Source organism: Pseudorca crassidens, chromosome 1 (assembly GCF_039906515.1).
Source record: "Pseudorca crassidens isolate mPseCra1 chromosome 1, mPseCra1.hap1, whole genome shotgun sequence".
Classification (NCBI taxonomy): Eukaryota; Metazoa; Chordata; class Mammalia; order Artiodactyla; family Delphinidae; genus Pseudorca; species Pseudorca crassidens.
In genome coordinates, this window is record NC_090296.1 from 108989834 (window position 1) to 109012555 (window position 22722).

Consider the following 22722-nt stretch of genomic DNA (forward strand, 5'->3'; position numbering starts at 1 on the left):
GATTTTAAGAGGAGCAGTTTTAGTAGCCTAGTGAGGGCAAAAGGCAGATTACAGTGGAATGTTCAGTGAAAGCAAGTGCAATGGGATACGCAATAAAGGGAAGGGTTTTTTTTTCCATCCTGTTTTTTTTTTTTTTTTTTTTTTCCCGGTACACGGGCCTCTCACTGTTGTGGCCTCTCCCGTTGCGGAGCACAGGCTCCGGATGCACAGGCTCAGCGGCCATGGCTCACGGGGCTAGCCGCTCCGTGGCACGTGGGATCTTCCCGGACCGGGGCATGAACCCGTGTCCCCTGCATCGGCACACAGCCTCTCAACCACTGCACCACCAGGGAAGCCCCCTCCATCCCGTTTTTTAAATTGATTCTCCAAATCTGTCTTTTGGCTGGAGAGTTTAATCCATTTAAAGTAATTATTGGGAGGAAGGGACTCAGCAATGTTATTTTGTTCATTGTTTTTGGTATGTCTTATAGATTTTTTGTCCCTCATTTCCTCCCAGCAAGCATATACAAGTATTTAAAGAAGTCTAAGTACAAATGAGAGAAGAGCTAAGAAAGCAACTAGGAGGGAATGTGGAACCTAGGGACTGAGATGGGACAAACTTGAGCATGTTTAAATATTGGTCAAGAGAGAACAAAGAGGGTCTTCCCTGGCAGTCCAGTGGTTAGGACTCTGCGCTTCCACTGCAGGGGGCATGGGTTCGATCCCTGGTATGGGAACTAAGATCCCACAAGCTGAGCAGCATGGCTTAAAAAAAAGAGAGACAGGAGTTAAGAGGGGATGCTAATTGACAGAAAGGGTACTGAAAAGGCAGGAAAAGATGGGGTCCCATTCCATGCAGAGGCTACAAGTATGATTCCTCCATTGCAAAAGGAGTGGAGAAAGGATGAAAGTTAAAAATTAAGCTCCCCTAGGGGAGCCCCCCAATTCCTCATTTGGCATATTTTCACTGCTTTCTAGTAAACTTGATTAGTTTTAAGATTCATCCACAATAGAGTTGAAACAGGTAATCACAAAGGAAAGAAGAGCTGTTACAGGCAAGTAAGCAGTGAGAAGGGAAAATCATCACTTAATAGGCATTTTCATACCAGAAAAAAACTCTATGGCAATTTGGTGGTATCTATTAAAATATAAAATGTTTATAGAATCTGCCCAAACAATTCAATTTCTATGAATTTATCTTACAGAAATAATTACAAGAACTTTATAAATGTTACTGTTTAAAATCCCAAAGAAAGAGGAACACAAACATTTTGCAATGTAAAACTAGCTAGAAGAATTAAAAGTATCTCTGTATAGTAAAATAATATGCAACCATTAAGAAGACTGAGTTAATGTAGGGGCACAAAATACCCAAACTATTACTTTAAATGAAAAAAGCAAATTGCAAAACAGTTTTATAGTGGTTACAGCATTTTACAGCATTTATGGTGTGATCCCCCACCCCTTCTTTCGGCCATGCCACACGGCTTGCGGGATCTTAGTTCCCTGACCAGGGATTGAACCCGGGCCCTCAGCAGTGAAAGCACGGAGTCCTAACCACAGGTCTGCTAGGGAAGTCCCCCCATTTTTGTTTTAATATGTATCTGTTCATGAGTGGAGAGAAAGGTCTGAAAAGATATATATGCACACCAAAGAGTGGTCGCTTTTTGGTACTGAGTTCTTCTAATTTTTAATTTCTACATTTCTATAATTTGAATTTATCATGGTGGATATAGATACATATAAAACTTCAACTATCAGGAAAATAACAATCAAATATGGAAATAAATAACCAAATAAATAAACATATTACCTGCTAGATAAAATACATAGTTCTTTTAAACTTGGAGCCATGGAATGATCTTTATAATTTTCTCGAGAGAAAAATGTCTTAAGGCCATTTTTGGGGGAAACATCCCTGTAAAACAAAGTAATTTACTTGAATTTGACAATTCAAAATTTCATGCTAGATTAACAAGCATAATGGTACAATTGTAATTTAAAACTACATGTCCCCTACATCCCCTTTCCCAGAAAATCACCTCAATAATTTTAATTCCATGTGTGAGTTTAGATGTTTTACTTCTTGGATAGTTTTTAACCTAGGCCCATTCTGAAATTCTCCAATTCCAACAATCAGCCTTGCTTTTTCCTTTAGTACCCAACTAAATGCCAGAGATACTTGAGAGTTAAAGACAGAACAGACTGAAGTATCATAAAGGGTCTGTCAGGGGCAAGGCTCACCTCAGGCTCTGTGGCATAACATTAAGATGTTTGATTGCTGAAAGAAAATGCTTCTTAACCTATTTTTGTCTCATTCACTATTGTGCTCAGCCAAAAAACACTACAAAGACTGATTATCCAACGTTTTTTGTTAACTTGGCAAATGTGATAAATGGTGTGCCTCTACTAAAACTACTTGCAAGGTCATATATGATTTTCTATACTGTAATTAATTTACAGACTAACATACTATAGTCAATGCTTTCTGTATAGTAAGCATCCAATAAATGCTGGTTGAACGAAAGAATTTAAAAATTAAACACACTGAGAACAATTAATCTAGGGAGAACAAAAATTAGAAGGATTCTGTAGAAAAGGACCATTCCAAGGACTGTAATACTGTGCAAAGGCTCTAAACCACGTTTGGTTTCACAATGTCAATGATATAGAAGAGCATCTGTTCTGCATTTGAACACATTTTTTATGGCAAGGAGCATAAATGTGCGTACCTCTTAAAACTTACAACAGAAAAATCTAGTCAAATGGCACCTTTGGCTGGCCCATTACTAAAATGGGAAATTCTCGCATATTTGCTCCATACTCATTTCTTACTGTTTTAAAGGTGTTTATCTAAAAACAATAATTAAGGTATTAATGATAAATCTAAAAAGTCTTATTTGTTATGCACCGGGGTAGTTTCTTAGTACTTGCTATTGTGCTGTATCTGTGACATCTCATTAAATTCTAAAGTTTTTGTATAACATACAAAAACAAAGTCATGGGCCTCAGGAATTGTGAGCTCCTTGGAGGAAACACTGTTTTCAATAAACAAATACTTATTGAACACATATTGATTGTATTTATTTGATAAACTTGACATGTTACACTTTGTAAATTTAAGGTGTACAGCATGTTACTTTGATAACATTTCTATATTGTAATATGATTGCCACTGAATCAATATTTATCACATTACATAATTATAGACAATATCATTGTCTATATGCATTATACGAGAGGATGTAGTGATTGAATCTTCTGAGTCAGGTACTATTTCAGTCATCTTTGTAATCTCTTGTAACTTTTGTATTCTCCTCCGCTAGCACACTCCTTCGCTAGTAGAGTAGATGCTCACTAAATGTGTGTTAAATTGATCTAAAGCAGCACACACATTAGATTTCTACATAGCCACCATATTACTTAATAAAGTTCTCTATTTGTAAAGTTCTCATACACTTCTAAAATAGTCTATGCATTTACATTATCACTTGATATAGATTCCAATATAACAAAAAGAAGCTTGCCTATTCTTAAAAAAAGGTTCTTGAACGCAGGAAAGTTCCAGCATCTCTCCTTTACTAAGATCAACAATAAATACATGATGGAGTTATACCTAGAAGCAATCTAAGTGCTGAATTGTTATCACTTTAGGAGAGGAAGTGCAGTCAAAGATAACTCAAAAGTGCCAAGCAGGTGTAGATAAGAACGGGTAGGGCTTCCCTGGCGCAGTGGTTGGGAGTCCGCCTGCCGATGCAGGGGACACGGATTCGTGCCCTGGTTCGGGAAGATCCCGCGTGCCGCGGAGCGGCTGGGCCCGTGAGCCATGGCCGCTGGGCTGGCGCGTTCGGAGCCTGTGCTCCGCAGCGGGAGAGGCCACAGCGGTGAAGGGCCCGCGTACCGAAAAAATAATAATAATTAAAAAAAAAAAAAAAAAAAAAAGAACGGGGTAGATGAGAATGGGGTAAACTCTAAGCCACTGTACTTATCTTCTTTGTTTCCTCCAGATCTCTCCAGGCCAGACACCCTCCTTTCCTAATGCAGCCACCAGACCCACTTCAATCCTCTTTAGGAGATTACAAACAGATGTGACTCACCAGTTCAGCCTTGGTTCACCCATGGCCATCATGGAGCTCATATTCCTAGATTTCTGCTTCACTCTAGTTCACAATTCTGCTGCCTGGCAGTGCAGGCTCCTAAGGAGGCAGGATGTCTCTAGAATTTTCACTCAACTGAGGAAAAAACCAAAGGTCAAGAACAAAAGCAGGTGACTGGCTGGACCAGATACTGTTAACTCAGATGAGTCAAGAACCTGTTCCTAACAACCTCAATCGACACAGACACGTAAAATAGAAAAGGGCAGACAGACGAATATTCCCAAGGTCTTTGAGGCAGAACAGCGAAGCTAACATAGGATCAGTCCTTCTCCATTTAACTTATTCCAGGAACGTCACGAAAGAAGACCGAAACAGAATTGTGTTCTCATTGCTCACATACAAGATCCCAGAATTGGGCTGTATGTCTTGACTCAGTCCCCTGCCCCGACTCCCTTATTGTCAAAATAAATCTTGCTTCCATTTTCCCAACCATACATTATTATGGGGCAGATTCTGGCAAGCAACGAAGGACAAAAGCTATCTGGATGTCAAGAATCTTTCAAAGAGAACCTCACTTTTGGAGGAGACTGAGGGCCAGATAACTTAAGTGACATTTCACGGGATCACTTAGAGGACTCACCAGCACTAGAAATCTGGCTTGCATCTGGCCTGAACGTCAACACTGCATGTTCAGTGCTTCTCCTGCCACCCCGTGCGGATAAAGAGTTTGTGAGCAACGGACAGTCAAACGTAGGAGTCGATCTCTCAGTAGCGGGCGGGCCTCACCTGCTCCCACTTAATCCACCTCCCACGCTTCTGCCCGGTGAGGGGCTGGGGCGGGAGAGCCGATGAAGGCACAAGGAAGGCTGAGGGAAAGGGAACCAAAGGAAAAACAAGGTTCTAGAAATGCTGTAAATCGGTGAGCAAAGACAGGGGAGAGGACCGCGCCAGCACCAGGTTCGAAGGGTCCTGGCCCGGCCTAGGGGCCGCCATGTTCCCTCCTCCCGCCCCTCAAAAGCGCGCCCTCCCCGCCGAGTCTCTGCAACAAAACAGCCTTGCCGCCCACCTCGTGGTCCGCGGCGTCTCCGCCCCGAACCGCGACCTGGACCCTAGCGAAACAATCACACGCCCGTACAACCCACGCCTCTCTGTCGCGCGCCTCGGGAAGGCCTTATTTAAAGGACATGGCCGCGCCGCCTCGGCCTTGCGTGGTGACGTCATCAGCGACGCAGTGGGCGGGGCCCGTGCGACTCGAGAGGGCCGTCCCCCGCCTCCCCCTCCTTCCCCCGCCCCCTTCCCGCCTCCTCCCCGCCCCCGGACTCCTGGTAGATTCCGCTGGAAACTGTGAGACAGGGGTTGCTGGAGTTCACCTTGAGGGCTGGGGGGCTATGTATTGTCCTAGAGAGTCCTCGACCTAGAGGAGATCATAAACTGGAAGGAGGACAGTACAGTACAGTACTGGAAAGACCCAGACTTGGTTGTGACCTTAAGTGTCTTAACTGACTCATCAATAAAATGGAGATATCATAAGCACCTACTTAGTAGGGTTTTTTGAAAGGATTAAATGAAATAAGGGATGAAGCTGTGCTCAGCACAGTTACCTGGCACGCAGTAGCATCTCCACTCCATTCTCCTCCCATTTTAGATGTCATTTTCTACCAGCGGTCACTCTGGCTCTTACACTCACTAAGTGTAAGATTTTCACTCACTCAGGAAAGATTTATTGAGCACTTATAATTCGTGCTTGGTGCTGCGTACACATAGGACTCGGAGCCAATACTGGTTTTTCCAAGAGCTTTTGATCATTGGGAATCTAAGATATACACATTAAATAATTACAAAATAAAATACAAAGTGATGAGCTACATAAGAAAGGTATTATAGAAAAGATTGTGTGAGTTCAGGGAGGGAGAGAAATCACTAGTGAGAGAAACAGAAAGCAGCTTTGACTAGCTAAAGACATCTACTGAGCACTTATGTCAGTTACCACTTTGGGCACTTGACATGTCAGCCCATTTGAAGAATTTGAGGTATGTGGATGATGGAAAAGGATGGTTCTAGATAGAGACCAGCACAGGGAGCTGCATAAACCTACTACATGAACAGAGTCCAGTTTGTGTGCTAGCAGGAAAGCATGTTCTAAAGTTTAGAATGATTTGTGATATTGTTTAAAATTATGTTTACATAAAAATCATACGCATGTGAAAAATCTCCCTTGAATACAGGGACCCTTAGGTAATTTACTTTGCTTGCATTACAAGGTCTCTGAAGAGCAGTAGAGGAAAGGGTTTGGAAAATTAGGTTGGGAATAGAACACAGAAGACCTTATAAGCCAGAGTAAGGATTTTGATTTTATTGGATAAGAAATGGGATGCTGAGGGGAGAGAGGAGCTTATAAGGAGAGGAATGACACAAACAGAGCTTCTGTGTTTTAGGAATGTTTATCTGGCAATGTATTGAATGATTTGTAGGGAAGAGGCCACTTAGGAGACAGTGCTTGTGGATGCTTGCAAATCAACTGGTGCAGTGCCCAGCACTGTGGGGCAGCATTTCTTATTAGGTGAGCGATGCTGACTCACGTGCTAGGACAGAGATGGACATCAAGGCAGTGTAGAAGTTTAAGAATTGGGTACTATCTCGCAAAGCATGCAGTCGGAGTTGGGAGTCATGTCCTAGTCTTCAGTAACTGTTCAAGTGAAAGAGCAATACCATATGATATCTCTTACATGTGGAATCTAAAATATGACTCAAATGAACCTATCTACAAAACAGAAGACTCACAGACATAGAGAACAGACTTGTGGTTGCCAAGGGGCAGGGGGCATGGAGGAAGGATGGAGTGGGAGGTTGGGATTACCAGATGTAAACTATTATATAGAGAATGGATAAACAACAAGGTCCTATGGTATAGCACAGGGAACTATATTCAATGTCCTGTGATAAACCATGATGGAAAAGAATATTAAAAAAAAAGTATATATATATATATATATGAAACACTTTGCTGTACAGAAGAAATTTACACAACATTGTAAATCAGCTATGCATCAATAAAATAAAAATTAAATATTTCCTTTAAAAAAAAAAAACTGCTCAAGAATTGTTGAAGCACTCATGCTGCTGGGGTGCACCAGCCCATAGTAGTGTGGCATGGTAACGTCACCAGACATGGCCTGTGTTGAGATTACAGATTATCATCAGTTTGCTCTGGTCCAGTGTATCTGAGTGCCAGTGGTTACAAGAAGGAACTTTGGAGATTATGTAGTCCAACTCTCTTGTCTTCCTGATAAGGAGACTGAGGCCCACTTTGTCAAGTGACTTTTCCAACATTTACGTGATCAGTGGTAAAGCTGATACTACAAATCAGGTCTCATAACCTTTGCCATTAAAATGTTAAGTCTACGCATCCTTCCCTCTTTACACGCTACTTTGTAAACCAGAAGCAGTTTAATGAAAAGAACATGGATTTTTGGAGTCCGGCAGATATAGGTTTGTATCTCAGTTTTCCTGCTTACTGGCAGTGTGATCCCAGACATGTTGTGTTGCCTCTTTGGGCCTCAGTTTCCTCATCTGGGTAATGGGTGAGGTAATATCTCACCTACAGGATTGTTGTGAGGATTAGAAGTAACATGTAAAAATTTCACTACAAAGAGTAAATGCTCAACAAGTAGTAGCTATTAGTATACACTTTCATGCAAATACATTTGACCACTCACAGTGGTGGTGGCATTGTTTAACAAATGATTATAATACAGTATAAACAGGAAATGATATACGCTGCCAGCTAAACAATGTCGCTCTCCATCTGGCTCTACAAGGATTAGGTAATTAGCCACTGTAGCCGTTGAACTGTAACACACCCTGAAAGGAGTTCAGGGCAGAGATCAGGAATGAGACACTCTGTGTTCTGGGTAAACTGGCAGAGCAAGCCTTTAGAGAGTTAGATATTTTCAGAAGAAATTTTTTATGAACCTGGATTCTTGCATCTTCCCATACTTAGAAAATCCCTAAAACCATTACCTAAGCTGTCTGTTCCTTGTGACTGGCAGCAACCTTCTACCGAGACATGTGCTTCATTGCACATACCCCACTTCGAGAGAATCACATATATACTGACCTCTCCCCTTACCTCTTTGGAGCAGTTTCTCAGAGCTATCAGAGAGGCTGTGTCCTGGGCTATACTCCTCAGTAAGTCCCTAAATAAAATTGAAACTCATAGCTCTCATGTTGTTTCTATTTCAGTCGACCACACACACACACACACACACACACACACACACACACACACACACACACAATTATAGATTCTATGGGAACACAATGAGGAAGGAACTCATTCTGACAGACAATTTATAGACTACTTCAGAGAAAAAATTTAATTTATATTGGGTCTTGAAGGATGAGTAGGAGTTCACTGGGTTGAGAAGGGGCTGTGGTTTTGGGGGTGTGAAGAGCCCAGAAGTGTGAAACAGTGCTGCGTGTTGCAGGGAGGGGAACAGCTACTGTATTGCCTTGTGGGGGAAGTGGAGGCCATTGGACTGGACAGGGGAGGAGGGGCCTGAGAGGGTCTTCATGCCATGCTAGAGAATTTGGAACTTTGGACTTTATTCTCTGGGTGATAGGGAAACCACTGTGTGTGTGTGTGTGTGTGTGTCTGTAAAACAGCTTTATTGAGGTGTAATCTATGTGCCATAAAATTCACTCACTTAGTTATCATTCACTAATTTTTAGTACATGTACAGTTGTGCAACCATCAACACTACCAAGTTTTAGCACATTTCCATTGCCTTGAAAAATCCCGTGTGCTCTTTTGTAGTTAATCTCTCTTCCCATCCCCAGCCCCAGGACAAACACTAAACTGCTTGTGATTCTACAGACTTGCCTTTTCTGGACATTTCATGTAAATGAAATCATACAATATATAGTCTTTTGCATCCAGATTCTTTCTCCTAGTAGATTATCCATTTTTGAGGATCATCCACGTAGTAGCAAGCATTAGCAGTTGTTTTGTTGCTGAATAGTAGAATGACATTTATGTATATGCCCCAAGTATTTTATCCCTTCAACACTTGATGGATGTTAGATGGTTTCCACTTTATATATATATAGCTATTATGAGTAATATTGGTATGAACATTTGTATACAAGTCTTTGTGTGAACTTTGTGTTTTCATTTCCCTTGGGCAGATACCTAGGAATAGAATTGTTGGGTTGTATGGTAAATTTGTGTTCAACATTTTAAGACACTGCCAAACTGTTTTCCAAAGTGATTGTTCCATTTTATTCTGTGGATGTTCAAGCAGAAAAAAGATTTGGTTTCCATTTCTTCTAAACTGAGAAATAAACAAACTCCGGAGTTGAATGAGAAGCCAATCTCTTTTTGAAAGAATTGATAACAGTAGTTACTTGAGTTTATGTTTCAGTGGACCACAATTTCAAAAATAACTCTTAAAACTGCAAGCACCTGGCTAAGTGAAGTTATCAGAGTTGTTCTAGATGTGTATTTCTTTAGACCAAATCAAGACAGAGAAATGTGCAAGATCATCTATTTTTTATCAGTACCAAGTTATTTTCCTACCTCTCAGCTGACGAGCTTCCTTTGCTTGATCTGGGGTGAACTTGGCCTTGGAGAGTTTATGGCTGGTAACTACTTCACTCAGGGAATTACTTCATGAATTTACAATCATCCATAAGGCCCTTTCAAAGTGAGAATCCAGAAATAGCCCTCTAGCAAAGAGGTTTCAATCTAGTAATTGATTCAGAAACTAGTGGGGGAAATACTGTTGCCAATAGTAGTTTGTTCAAATCAGGCTTTTCAGCAATAAATGGTATTTCAAGTGGGGAGGAATTATTATTACTCCTGAAAACCAGAAAAATACTGGCTATGCTGTGTTTGGGATATACTGTGTCAGAACAGAACGGCTAAAGTATTCAAATTTTTCTACTCAGAAGATGATAATTTCTATAGCATATTTTGTTGTATTCTGTATAAGATTGTCCCTGGGCTAAAAAAAGACCCAGAAATAACTGTTCATCTGAATGCTGGTCTTCTTTTAAAATTTTTTTAAATAGAAGTATAGTTGATTTATAATGCTGTGTTAGTTTCTGGTGTAAAGCAAAGTGATTCAGTTATAAATAAATAAATATATATATTCTTTTTCATATTCTTTTCCATTGTGGTTTATTACAGATATCGAATATAGTTTCCTGTGCTATTCAGTAGAATCTTATTGTTTATGTATTTTATATACGGTAGTTTGTAATTGCTAATCCCAAACTCCTAATTTATCCCTCCCCCACCCTCTTTCCTCTTTGGTAACCATACATTTGTCTTCTATGTCTGTGACTCTGTTTCTGTTTTGTAAGTAAGTTCATTTGTATCATATTTTAGATTCCACATATAAGTGACATCATATGGTATTTGTCTTTCTCTGACTTATTTCACTTAATATGATAATCTCTAGGTTCATCCATGTTGCTGCAAATGACATTATTTAATTCTTTTTTATGGCTGAATAGTATTCCATTAGATATATACCACATCTTCTTTATCCATTCATCTGTCAGTGGACATTTAGGTTGCTTCCACGTCTTGGCTATTGTAAATAGTGCTGCTATGAATGTTCGGATGCATGTATCTTTTTGAATTAGAGTTTCCTCCAGATATATGCCCAGGAGTGGGACTGCTGAATCACATGGCAACTCTATTTTTAGTTTTTTAAGAAACCTCCGTACTGTTTTCCACAGTGGCTGCACCAATTTACATGCTCACCAGTGTAGGAGGGTTTCCTTTTCTCCACACCCTCTTTATGAATGCTGGTCTTTTACAGGTAGCACCTAACTATCCCACAGAGAGAAGGTAATGATAGCAGAAATAATTCCAAGTGGATAACTAAATAATTATTTATATTTGTCTTTACAATAAAGTGTGCATTTTATGGGAGGGGTAAAGAGAGAATGGTAGAGGATGGATGTGAGACTTGTTAGGAGGTGACTATCATAATTAATTGTGAGGCTAAAATTAATTTTTGTTCTCTAAGCACAGAACAATTCATAGTTGAAGCAACTTCCCCCCACAAAGAAATCATTCTGGAATTAAAAATACTGTTTGAGAAGTCTATCAAGCAGATAAACAACAAATGGATTACTGAGACATGACTATACCTTACTAGAGTCAATATTTCCCCTTCAAAGGAGAGAAAAAAATCCAGAATCAAAGTAAACACACAAACACTAGTTTGTTAGCTCCTTACATCATAGATAAATGACATTAGCAAAAAACGGGATTTTTCTCCAGCTCACAACTGGTGGTACAGGGCCAGGATAGAGTGCCTGTTAATCTAGCAAGAGGCTTCTGCCACTCTTGGGACTCTAGGCTTGCCTTCAGAAAAGCTGGGGATCCATCAATGTGATTCATGACATTTGTTATACGCAATGACTTTTGGGATCATTTCAAATATTTATTTTATAAAGTGCAAGAGATGCTTAGGTACTATAGAATGTGGGTGGAGGAAAAGCCCAACTCAGTTGCCTTTGTTCTGACTTCTGAATATTTTATAATTTGAATGTCCTTGAGATTACTTTGGAAATAATTTATGATGAGGTTTTGCATCATTAAAATAGTGTGATATTTAGCTGATGTTAACCCTGTTAGTTTACTCTTATCTGATCTACTCAAGAGAAGGGGGTGGGGCTGGGATGGTACAATGACAGCCCAGTAAAGCCAGATTTTTAAAGTCTTTGGCATCATTAAAGTCTTTGGCATTATTCTGACATTCTATTTTAACGATTTCTAAAGCAAAAATGACAAAGTGTGGTGTGCATTCAGGATTTCTCCCCTTCTGCACTCAGGACAGGTATCACTGATCAGTCATGGCCCTCCTTTAAGAATCCTCAATTCTGCATTTCTGGCAGCTACTATCAATCAATAGACGTTAACTCACAAGTTGAAGTTTCTTTCTCTCCCTTTTCTGATCAAAGGGTAGTTTGATCCTTGTATATGTGTTTTGTCCCCTGCAAAATAGAAATGAATTATATTTTTTAAAGTACTACACTATACACCAGTGCTTCCCAAACCTTAATAAGTAAACCAATCACCTGGGGATCTTGTGAAAATGCACATTCTGATTTAGCAGGTCTGGGGTGGTGCCTAGGATTTTGCATTTCTAACAAGGTCAAGGTCGCGGGTGATGCCAGTGCTACTGGTCTGTGGACCACACTTTGAGTAGCAAGGTTCTACTACTCCATTCTCTGGAGACAAGATGTAAGTTAGAAAACTGTACAATGCAACTCAAGAACCAAGAAAAAAGAAGAAAAACAAGGCAAGTGTTCCATTAGAAGCTGAAATTTTATTATAGGATAACAGTACATAAAGCACATCTAAAATTGATGTGTTCAATGCACTTTTAATAAAGGTAATGTAATATTAAAGGTACAGTTTCTAAGTACAATATAACAACATTCATATTAGAATGAAAATCGGAGTATTTAAAAGACAACATTAAATCTCTCTTTTTTTACAGCTTGTATGTACAAAATGAATCAAAATATTTTTTTTAATTCAGGACTCAATAAAATAACAAACAGCTGGAAATAAGCAGACTACTGTAAGAGTGAATTGAAAAGAAAACCCAATGTAAGTGAAAAGTTGGATGATCCTCTAATAAAGATCATTAGCAAAGTTTTAGTACAATACTATTTTTAGGATTCCCATAAATGGCTTGCATTTTTAGTGTGGCAGAAAAAGAGTTTTTACATACTGTACACAAAACAGACAGCATATATTTATAGGTACAGTATTACTGTTTCCAAACTTGCATGTATATTTACAGAAGGCTGAGTTTGTTACTCACAGAGTTTTGTGAAATTTGTGTGCTTAATCCTCAAGACCTACACACAATTAGAATCAGCATTTCATGTGGTCTTTTAAAATGTGGCTTTAATACTTAGTTGTAGAAGAAAGTTTTAACCATAAGGCTTGGCATACTTTATAAATTTTCCAAAACAACCCAGGAAAAAAGTCTGAATTGGGGCATACTTTTTGTCATTTAACAATGATCAAATGCTGACATGTTCTGGCCATTGTGCAGACACAAAGAGATACAATCTCTATCCTCAGGAAGCTTAGGATACTAAATGGTGCTTTAAAAAAAAAAAAAAGGTTTCAATTCCTTTCTAAGCGAAGCAATAAGGAATGACATGATTTGTATTAAAAGAGATTTCTCCCTAAACTGTAGCCAATTCACTTTAGAAGGTTAACTATTAGCATTAGCTCTCATTAACCACATGATTGCATTTATAATTAAGGTAACAGCAACTCTTCCATAAAAATGGAAAATGTCTAGAATTGTGGGTAAATATTCAGTGCATGGAAGCCAATAATCATGGCTTGAGGATTTATCACCTTCAATTACAAAAAGTGCAATAAACAGAAACATTTGCTCTATATTTATAAATTGCTCAAAAATCTTTGCTAAAGATCTTACAAATTCAGTAATATTACAGAACAATTCTAATCAATATTTAATAAGGTTAACTACATCCTTAGTTAGATATTTGATATACTTTGATTTTTTAACAATGCCGATAGGTCTTGGAAGAACAGGTGAAAGAGTTTAACTAAGCTCATTATTAAATGACTTTTAAAATGAAGGTCCTTCACTCAGTTCATGGAACTGGTTGAGGTCATGTTAACACGGAACACCCCTTGTCAAAGTTGCTTTATGGTCAATGTTCTGCCATGATAGCGGACGTCTATATACTTCTCATGGCTCAGGTAGGAGGGGAAAGGTTTATTCTGCCATCAAGCCACCAAGGATACTTTATATAAGTGCCTATTATCTATAATAGGAGCTAATACATAACTCTGCCAGGTGCCAATAATAAGGTGCCTTAGTAAGAAAAAAAAAATATTACTCCATTAAACTAGAGTGTTTCTTTAGGACCTTGAAGGCCTGGCAAATTATTTTTCAGCTTAGGAGATATGGTATAAAGCCAAGTAGCAAACATAAAGTAAGTGCTAATACGTTTTTATATATCCATATTTATGAACAAATTCACCCTATAGATGTCAAATATCCATACTAAGGAAGTAATTTTATCCTAATTAAATACACTCTAGAATAATTTATATAATGATATTATGTATTTAAAGAGAAAAGCATGTCCCAAATCCAGCACTCTGATACAGCTGCCAGTTGGGCACAGGTAGATATATATATATATATATATATATATATATATATATGTGTGTGTGTATATATATATATATATGTATATATATATACACAAATATATAGTTATACTCAGTGAAATTAACAAGACCCAAAGGTGGTATTGTCTAGGAATAAAAGGGGTTTTTTTTGTTTGTTTGTTCACAAAAGTAACTTATCTAGCACCACACATCAGAAAAACACAAAAATAGCACACTCTAGTTCTAAACAGCTATGTCTAAAATAGATTATATAGTAAAACCAGTATCATACAGCATATTGTGGATTTGATAAACAGATAAATATTTGCACTGAGTAGGCTGTTTATAATATAACATTTTCTTATCTATACAGAATGAAAGCCAAAAAGTTAACTGTATAGAGATGTGCAGAACAACATTAAATATTATGACTCAAAAGCAGGGACGAAGGTAAATTTGAAAGAAGAGTAAGAGAGAAAATGTTTACAGGCCATTACAAGTTCTTAAGTTAATAGTAAATAAGGAATCAATTGCTCAAGTTGAAGAAAGCAGTAAACAAGAGATTGCATTTACATGCAGATGTCTAAAATTTGTATTTTTTTAAGTCTATGCACAGAAGTCATTTGTTTTATTGCTTGACATTCAGTTATGGCTAGATTATTTAACCTATTTTTTTTTTTTTTTGTACTTTGGAAACAAGAATATTGTTAAAGGTGCCATAAAAATGGACAACATTGAAAACGGTTTGCAAATAAACCACCTAACACTGCAGTTCTTTATACATATTAAAAGCCTTGTCTGGGGTTTGTCGTATGTTAAATATATTTAAACTGGGAAAATATGTTGTAGCTTGAAGCCTCCCATTGGCCCAAACATCCAATACAAAAACACATCTCCACAAAAGGAGCAGGCAGACAATACAGGTACATTTAAAGAAGCAGCCAGCTAATGTCCTAATGTTTAAAAATTTACCACTGTTTTATATGAGATTTCAAACCATTGTGGATAAGGAGAGAGTTTTGGATTCAGGAAGATGTGTACAGTACATATGGATTTTGTGTGTGTGTGTGAAATCAGATTCACTATATTGCTCAAGAATTATCTGCATTTACATATGCAATCTGTTCAATGATAACCAAGTTCCTAGAGATAGTATTCATCCACATTAAAGTAATAACGAGGGAGAACGGAATCACACACGAATACTGCAAAGAATTTAGTTGCTCTTAGAGAACAACATAATGGCACGTGCAGCATGTCAAAGCTAACAGCAAGAGATCTTTCATCAGTTCTTAGAAGGGAAAAAGAAGTGTGATGTTACTAATGTGGCAAACACACTAAATGTCAACAGCAAACATGGATTTTCTAGGCATCTACTTAATATTCTCATATTCACCTTCTTAACATAAGACTCCATGTTATGTTGCATTGCTGAAAAAACATTGTTTCTATTTGGACTGAATATTCTGTCATTCATTTATAAATAAATAAATGACTGAATGTATTTATTGCTCTAAGTTCTGAAGGTCTGGTTAAACATGGAGATTCTCCCCCCATCTACGATGTCTCCTTGGTATGAAGCCAGGCTTCTGGATTATTTTAAAAGCTGTACTGAGAGCCTGACAAAAATGATCACAATTACACAAACAAGCAAACAGACCCAAAAGTGAAACCAACTGCTTTGTAAAGAAATTGCTTGCCAGCCTGCTCTTTTCTTAAGAATAAACAGTAATAGGAAGGTCTCTTTTGTCCAATCTGGTGGAACCTCTTTAACAATACTACTGTTTTGGGAATACAATTAAGATCCATATCACAGACTTTTAGTAACAGATGAAGATTTACTGTTGCAATTGCATTTATAGGCATATAATTTGATCCACAGTATAAAGTTGTTTTTATGGGGTTCTGCTGTGTCATATCTTTGTAAGTAAGAAGTGGCAACCAAATGTTATAATATGTATGTCAATAATGTCTGTGTGTGTATATATAGATAGAGAGAGAGAGAGAGAGAGAGATATCTGCCATTTCCCATAGTCTTTATCATCAAAACAAAGTGATGGTTTCTTTTTAATCTAAACACATGGAAAGTTATCCCAAATTTTGCTTTTCCATGGTGGTAAGAAAACATGTAAAGCTTCTTCTGAAAGTATATTCTAGGTGTGCAAGAACCAAAGCCAACAATTACAGTGATGTTCATTGACCTTATGGAAAGTAATATATCGAAATATTACTTCCAAAATGTTTCAAAAATGTAAAATGTAACACTAAAAGCTGGCTCACATTGCTGTTACACTGGTGGGTTTTGTTTGTCTTTAAACATTAGCTCTCGTACAGATTACAAATGCGGTAAGTAGAAGAATCGTGTTACATAAAGAGATTTTTTTGGTTTATTTCTAGAGGAGAACATGATGAAAATGGGAGTTATCTGCTGGTATTTGGGGAAAAAAACCCACAATGTTTCATCTTTTACCTCTCTCACTGCACTGATAGGTAGGGCTCTCATTACTGCTTTAAAAATTTTTTATCCATGCTATATAGGATTTGGAATAATAGTTTTTAACATATAATGCTATAAATATATTTATCAAGAATATTTTAATTATTAGAGAAATGGTAAGTGGAGTAGGCAGGACTGTACTCTGAATGATGCTCTTTGTTGATATATGACCTATTAATTTATCTTTTGAACATACTGGCATCACTTTGTACTGCTTTGGAAGTTATTCAATGTTTTTAAGCATACAAGACTGAAGAACGCATACATTCTGAACAAAACAAAATGAACAACAGTGAAGTTTATACACACGCGCAGTTCTACACAGTTCACTTGTGCCTTGGAGGGATAGTATTATCATTATTATTAACAATACAAAACACAATTTTGTCCCAGTAGTACTGGCCACCCTGTTTTAAGAGTTTTAGAAGATCCCTGAGCACATTGTTTCTGACTCTTAACCCCAACTCCAAAGTGATAGGGCTTCTATTGTTGATATCAAGATGGATTGTCATTCACAGTAAGTCAATTGTAAGGTGCTTATTTACCCTTTTCTTTCACCAATCAGCACAAAGAACTGTCAGAAAATAACTTTTTATTATTATTATCTTCAAATAATAGCACTGGAAGGACACATGATTTAAACAATCAATGTTTGAAACAGTGGCTTTAGGATTATTATCTGGCTGCCCCTCAACAATAACAAGTGATTCAGTCGACATTCCTTAGCCAAAACCAAAAGGCAAAAAACCCACAAAAAACAAAACAAGAAACAAAACCAAAAAAAACTGTACAAATATGTATTTTTCCCTGAGGGATCAAGGTACACCCGCAAGTGCTCTATGTACATATTGCACTAGAGAGGAATGAAGAACATGTGCAAAAAAGCAACAATGAGAGAAGCTTACATCCTACTTAAACCTTTTCATTAAAGATTCTACTAGGTTGTTTTGCAGTTTGGAATGTCGGAACACAAACAGCTATTCCTTAAGTCTAAAACTAAAAACACGTATTTCTACTATGGCACATTCAATGAAATAAAAAGTTTTCCAAAGACAGATAGACAAATTCCATCAAGAAAATAATACAAAGTTTGTTTGTTTGTATTTTTTTTTTTAGAAAATTACATTACTTTCTTTCTTTGTTTCACATTACAAAATCTTTTTTTTTTTTCTTTACACAAATCACATTTTATTGCAGGAATATTTCAAGTGCCATCAAATATTTATAGAAGGGTTAAAAAAATAGAAGTCTCTCTAAAGTGGTCCAGACAAGGCTTTGTAGAGAATAAATCTTTTTTTTCCATCTTCTAGTTTTGATTTAAGTATTTTGAATACATTTTCTTTTCCATTGACACTTAGTAGCCTAGAAGCGGTTCGACACACACACACATCATACACACGAAAACCATACACACAGACATAAACACACACACACACACACACACACACACACACACACGCTCCCTCCTCATCTGACCCTCAGCCCACCCCCATACACTCACAGAGATCTGAATATCCACACTATAAAGAACAACCAAACTTAGAAGCAGTGTCTTAAGTCATGTTTTCTTTAAGTTAGAAAGGGTGAATTAGGATGCTGAAGACTTAAAAAAAAAACCCACACCTTTAAAGCAAATTGGGATGCTGAACACTTAAAAAAAAAAAAAAAATCCGTAGCTTTAACCGCAATTTGCAAACTGCCCCCAAAAGCACTTTCACCTGCACTTTTGATTTCATTGTGACCACGGCCAGTTTCTTCACAATATAATGCAATCATTTGGACACCACTGTAACCGAAGGTATTCAGGCTCTGTGCAAAAGCCTTATTTACCCTATGTTAAAATATTGTATAAAAGGCATTACAGCAGCCGGGATAACAATGATGTGATTCCAATCTTTAAAAGACTATTGGACATTTAAGATTAGGAAATTTTAATTGTAAGAACGATTAATAATAATTGTTCTATATCACCAAGTATTTTGTGTCATCACACAGGTGTTTCTATAATAAGGAAGAAAATAAAAATACAAAGTTTTTCACATCCTTCTCTGTACCTCATATTTTTTTCAAGAGATTATTATTTAACTTCAGATCCCAACTTCGATCCGAATAATAGTTGTTCCCTCATTTCACCTAGCACGCCTCTATTACTCTCTACTCTGTTCCTACACTGTCGATGTACTTAGTCTTAAAGTCTCACACCCTGTATTTCTTTCACAAAGACCTAGTAGCAGCATCATGTCAATGTATCTTGGTTTACTCTAAAAGCAATGTCACCATGATGTGACTATTACTGAGATTAGAGCATTTTTTTTTTTTTTTTTTTTTTTTTGCATTAGGTACATGCAAAATCCTTTCTGGGAAAAGGAATTTAAGTTCAACATTGTGTTCTCTCTCACCCTCAGAGAAGTTCAATTAGCTCTCATCATTTCACAAATGGACACTGGAATTAGGTTTAGTTGCTCTTTAATGCGCTAGCACCTGAGGCTGGTCATATTCAGAAAGCTTTGGTTAAAAAGAAGTTAATAAACTTTAATAAAACCATCCCGAAATTTAGTGAATCAGAATGACAAAAAAAAAGAAAAAACAAACCAAAACCAAAATAAAAACACACCATTTCCCCCCAAAGGAGAAACAACAGGAAAAAAAAATGGATAAATAAATAACCGAACTAAGCTTGGTACTCTTTTCAGAGTATAAATACTATTGATCTTTCAAGGAACTATGCTTATTTAAATAAAAAATTTGATTTAACCCTTCTTGCCCAAATATAAATACTATATGCTGATAGTTACCTCTCTATATAAAGTCCCATAAAGTTTTATATGCTTGTAAGAAATTTAAGTAAATATTACTCTCGTCTTCTGTTTATGGTGAAACCCTTACTATATTTTTGAAAAAACAATTTTTTAGATGTCATTTAGGCTTCATACACACTTCGGTGTGAATAATCCCGTCCCTGTTTCCAAGTCCCTCAGGAAACAATTCAGAAAGCCAGTGGAGTTAAAAACAGAGTGGAGGGCTCTGGGAAACTCGTGCTTGATGACCCAGCACGACAGCAGGAGCCGAATTCCTGCAGAAGATTTGGAAGGGACCCTGGTGGTAGGGGAGATGCTTTCTTCGCTGTAACCGGGCTGCTTGGAAACTCCCACCTTTACACTATGGGAAATGTTCTCTTTTCTATACAAACATGGTCTTTGATGGCAGACCAGAAGTTTGAATCCCACTCCGAGTGTGACTAAAATCATCATCTAAATGCCTACATCCCCAAAGGTCACCTATTTTAAAATATGCACACTTGTCTAACAGACTGTTCCTTCTCCCTTCCCCCACTGGGAATTGTTAAAAAAAAAAAGCCACAAAATTAAACAAAAACAACTCAATATTTCTCACCTGAACACAAAAGCCAAACAATCTTCTAAAGATTTAATAAAATAAATTACAGTCCACAGTTTTCTAGTGAAGATAAATACAAAAGTAAATGTTTGCAGCTTGCATCGACTTCACTTTAAAGGCTTAAAATATTTAATACTTAAATAAGAGAAACTGGTTCAACATCGCACGCCTCCTTTGCCCTCCTATCCATTGACTATGAAATATGGAGAACAGTGTTCTAGAATGACACCATCTAGAGGCAGTTAGTCTAGAAACCATTCACTCTGAGATAAACTCTCAGGGTTCCTAGATTATACCAAGAACATAAACATTCACAAAGTAAATGCTTCATGTTTTCACATGGGGAGTGTGCATTTGCTCCAGATATAATCTTTGGGTCCTTCTTCTAATAAAAGCTAGATTCTGATAAATATTCTGGTTACTGATCTGTTCTTAAAGCATAAGAACTCCAAGTTGAGGCTGAGTCTATATAACTACGCAGCTGTGCAAAATAAGCCTCCCTTCCCCTGCCTCAATGAGGTGGCATTTTCAAAAGCTTTTAAAAAATACTGTGCGTGAGGGTGTAAGTCCACAGCACCAATCAATCAATCACTCAACTTTGTATGAAGCATAAACACATCTATCCTTAAACTGACCCAAAACAAAGTACAATTTAGGGAGAGTTCTGTTTCTAATTCCAAATTCACGTGTAAAAAAAAAAAAATTAATCCAACAGCGTGATTTCTAGATATGACCAGCCAGTCTTTTAAAAGTAATTGTGTAAACAGCAGCATAAATACCTCCCGACGTACCTTCCAAGCCTTCTCAGTTAAACTTGTGTTTCTGGTGCACATGCGACACGACAGTGAACACGCTAGCATTTAATTTAAAGAAAAAAGGTGCAAAATGAAAGTGCCTTATCAATTCAACAGGAAAAGCTACACCAGTAACTACATTTTATATTAATTAAAACAATATATAAACAATATCTCTTTTAGCTATATATAGTCTTCATGCCCATTTACCCTGTAATATATTATAATGCTATTGTTGCTAGTGCTATGGACCCTTTTCGTGCCATCCTGCTGACTGGCAATAATCGGTGAAAAAATAAAAACTTCCTTCATGAGACAAAGAGCAAGTTGTGCAAAGTAATGCCGCAACCTCCGCTATGCACACCAGTCACCGATTAGTGCTGGACTCTCTGTTGTTACCGACAGATGTAGAAAGTCTGTGGGCAGTGAGCTACAAAAAAAGGACATCCTCTGACTTTAGTACCCGCCTTCTGTTGTAAACAGAGGTCAATGATCAAGAAGTCGAGACAGAAAAAGGGTCCATATCTGTAGGCATAATGGAAATCATATGCATGAGAAAAACAAGTTCAACTTTTATTTGTTTTCATTGTTTCCCCTCCTTTGCCTGACCCCGATCACCAAAGGATGTGCAGTGTGTTGGCGCTCCAGGTCTGTGCAGGGCCATATAAAGTGTCTCGGTTAATTTGTTTGTTTGTTTGTTTTTCATTGTTTGGACTTCAGACATTCTAGAAGTGCTTAGGTGATACATTTACCCATCAATCTGCATTGCTGGCTCAAATTCTGAAGTGAACAATTCCTTGTATAATGGAGGAAAATGAAGTCGCACAATGTCTGGGTATATTGCTTTAAACGCCATTAGCTTTTCTGTATGTCGTCCACATAAGGCTCTTAATGTAGACACCTTGCATATTAACTGTAAGTGGAAGAAAGGACATAGGGTCAGGAGAGAAGAGACGTGAGAATCAAAAATCAGGGCATCTGGATCATCTTCAACATTGTTTACAACGGTGAGACACACTTGAAGCAACTTAAACGTCTAGTAATAGAGGAGGGGTAAAAATAAATGATGATATAGTCATATCACAGAATACCAGGTATACATTAAATATGATTTTGAAGACAAATAATTTATAACCCCAAAACATGTTCATAAGCAAAAGAACCCAAGTGTCTCACCTCCTCCTCCTATTCAAACATGCTTTTTGCTCTACCATCCTGAACCCCGCCCTCTAGCACTGGGGAAAAGGAAGACATGTGGTAATAGAGAAGTGGGCAAGGGGACAGCCACCGGTAGGTGAGGTCACTGCAACTAGAGATGATGGCATCCCCTACATATTTTATGCAAAATGAGTACTAGTCGACTCCAGTGACAACAGGTTTCTTCTGGAGAAAGAGCTCTGCCTAGAACAAAGCAATTCTGGGTCTGAGCAAAAGGCCCTGACTGGAAAACAAACAAACAAAATAGTCAGCAGGCCTGGTGGAAGTCTCAGCATTGACTATTTACCTGTTGAGTATAATAACATGACTTGCAAAAATGCTTTTTAAACTCTAAAGCACTGAACAGCACAAAATATTTATTATCTCCACCCAGAATAATCCTAAGAAACATTTTCACCAGAGCATCGATCTTGGCCAGGTGTTAGGTGCTCTCTATAATCAAAGACCGTAATGGTACCCTTGCACTGGGGCAAGAAGATGGAGAAAAGTTCTTTTCCCTTCTCTTTCCCAATCCTGCCTCAGTGTCTCATTTAACAGGGGCAAAATCAA

General features: G+C 37.7%; 2 protein-coding genes across 26 annotated transcripts in view; both read right to left on the reverse strand.

Annotated features, from left to right (window-relative positions):
* The window catches only part of ICE2 (interactor of little elongation complex ELL subunit 2), a 90247-nt gene extending 84943 nt beyond the window's left edge, over window positions 1–5304 (reverse strand). For 18 of the 24 annotated variants that reach the window (XM_067749042.1, XM_067748981.1, XM_067748944.1 and 15 more), the window contains exons 1-4: window positions 5143–5304; window positions 4717–4942; window positions 4077–4211; window positions 1793–1897 (exon numbers count right to left, since the gene is read on the reverse strand). In XM_067749042.1, the coding sequence (XP_067605143.1) occupies window positions 1793–1897; window positions 4077–4117 (146 nt within the window). In that variant the 5' untranslated portion in view covers window positions 4118–4211; window positions 4717–4942; window positions 5143–5304. Of the gene's footprint in view, window positions 1–1792; window positions 1898–4076; window positions 4213–4716; window positions 4943–5142 lie in introns of those variants that run through there. The other 6 variants (XM_067748996.1, XM_067748989.1, XM_067749003.1 and 3 more) reach the window with 5 other exon arrangements.
* Window positions 5305–13218: 7914 nt separating this feature from the next.
* The window catches only part of RORA (RAR related orphan receptor A), a 185566-nt gene continuing 176062 nt past the window's right edge, over window positions 13219–22722 (reverse strand). For both annotated transcript variants that reach the window (XM_067749080.1, XM_067749071.1), the window contains exon 10: window positions 13219–21868. In XM_067749080.1, coding sequence (XP_067605181.1) covers window positions 21704–21868 — 165 coding nt within the window. In that variant the 3' untranslated portion in view covers window positions 13219–21703. The remainder of the gene's footprint in view (window positions 21869–22722) is intronic.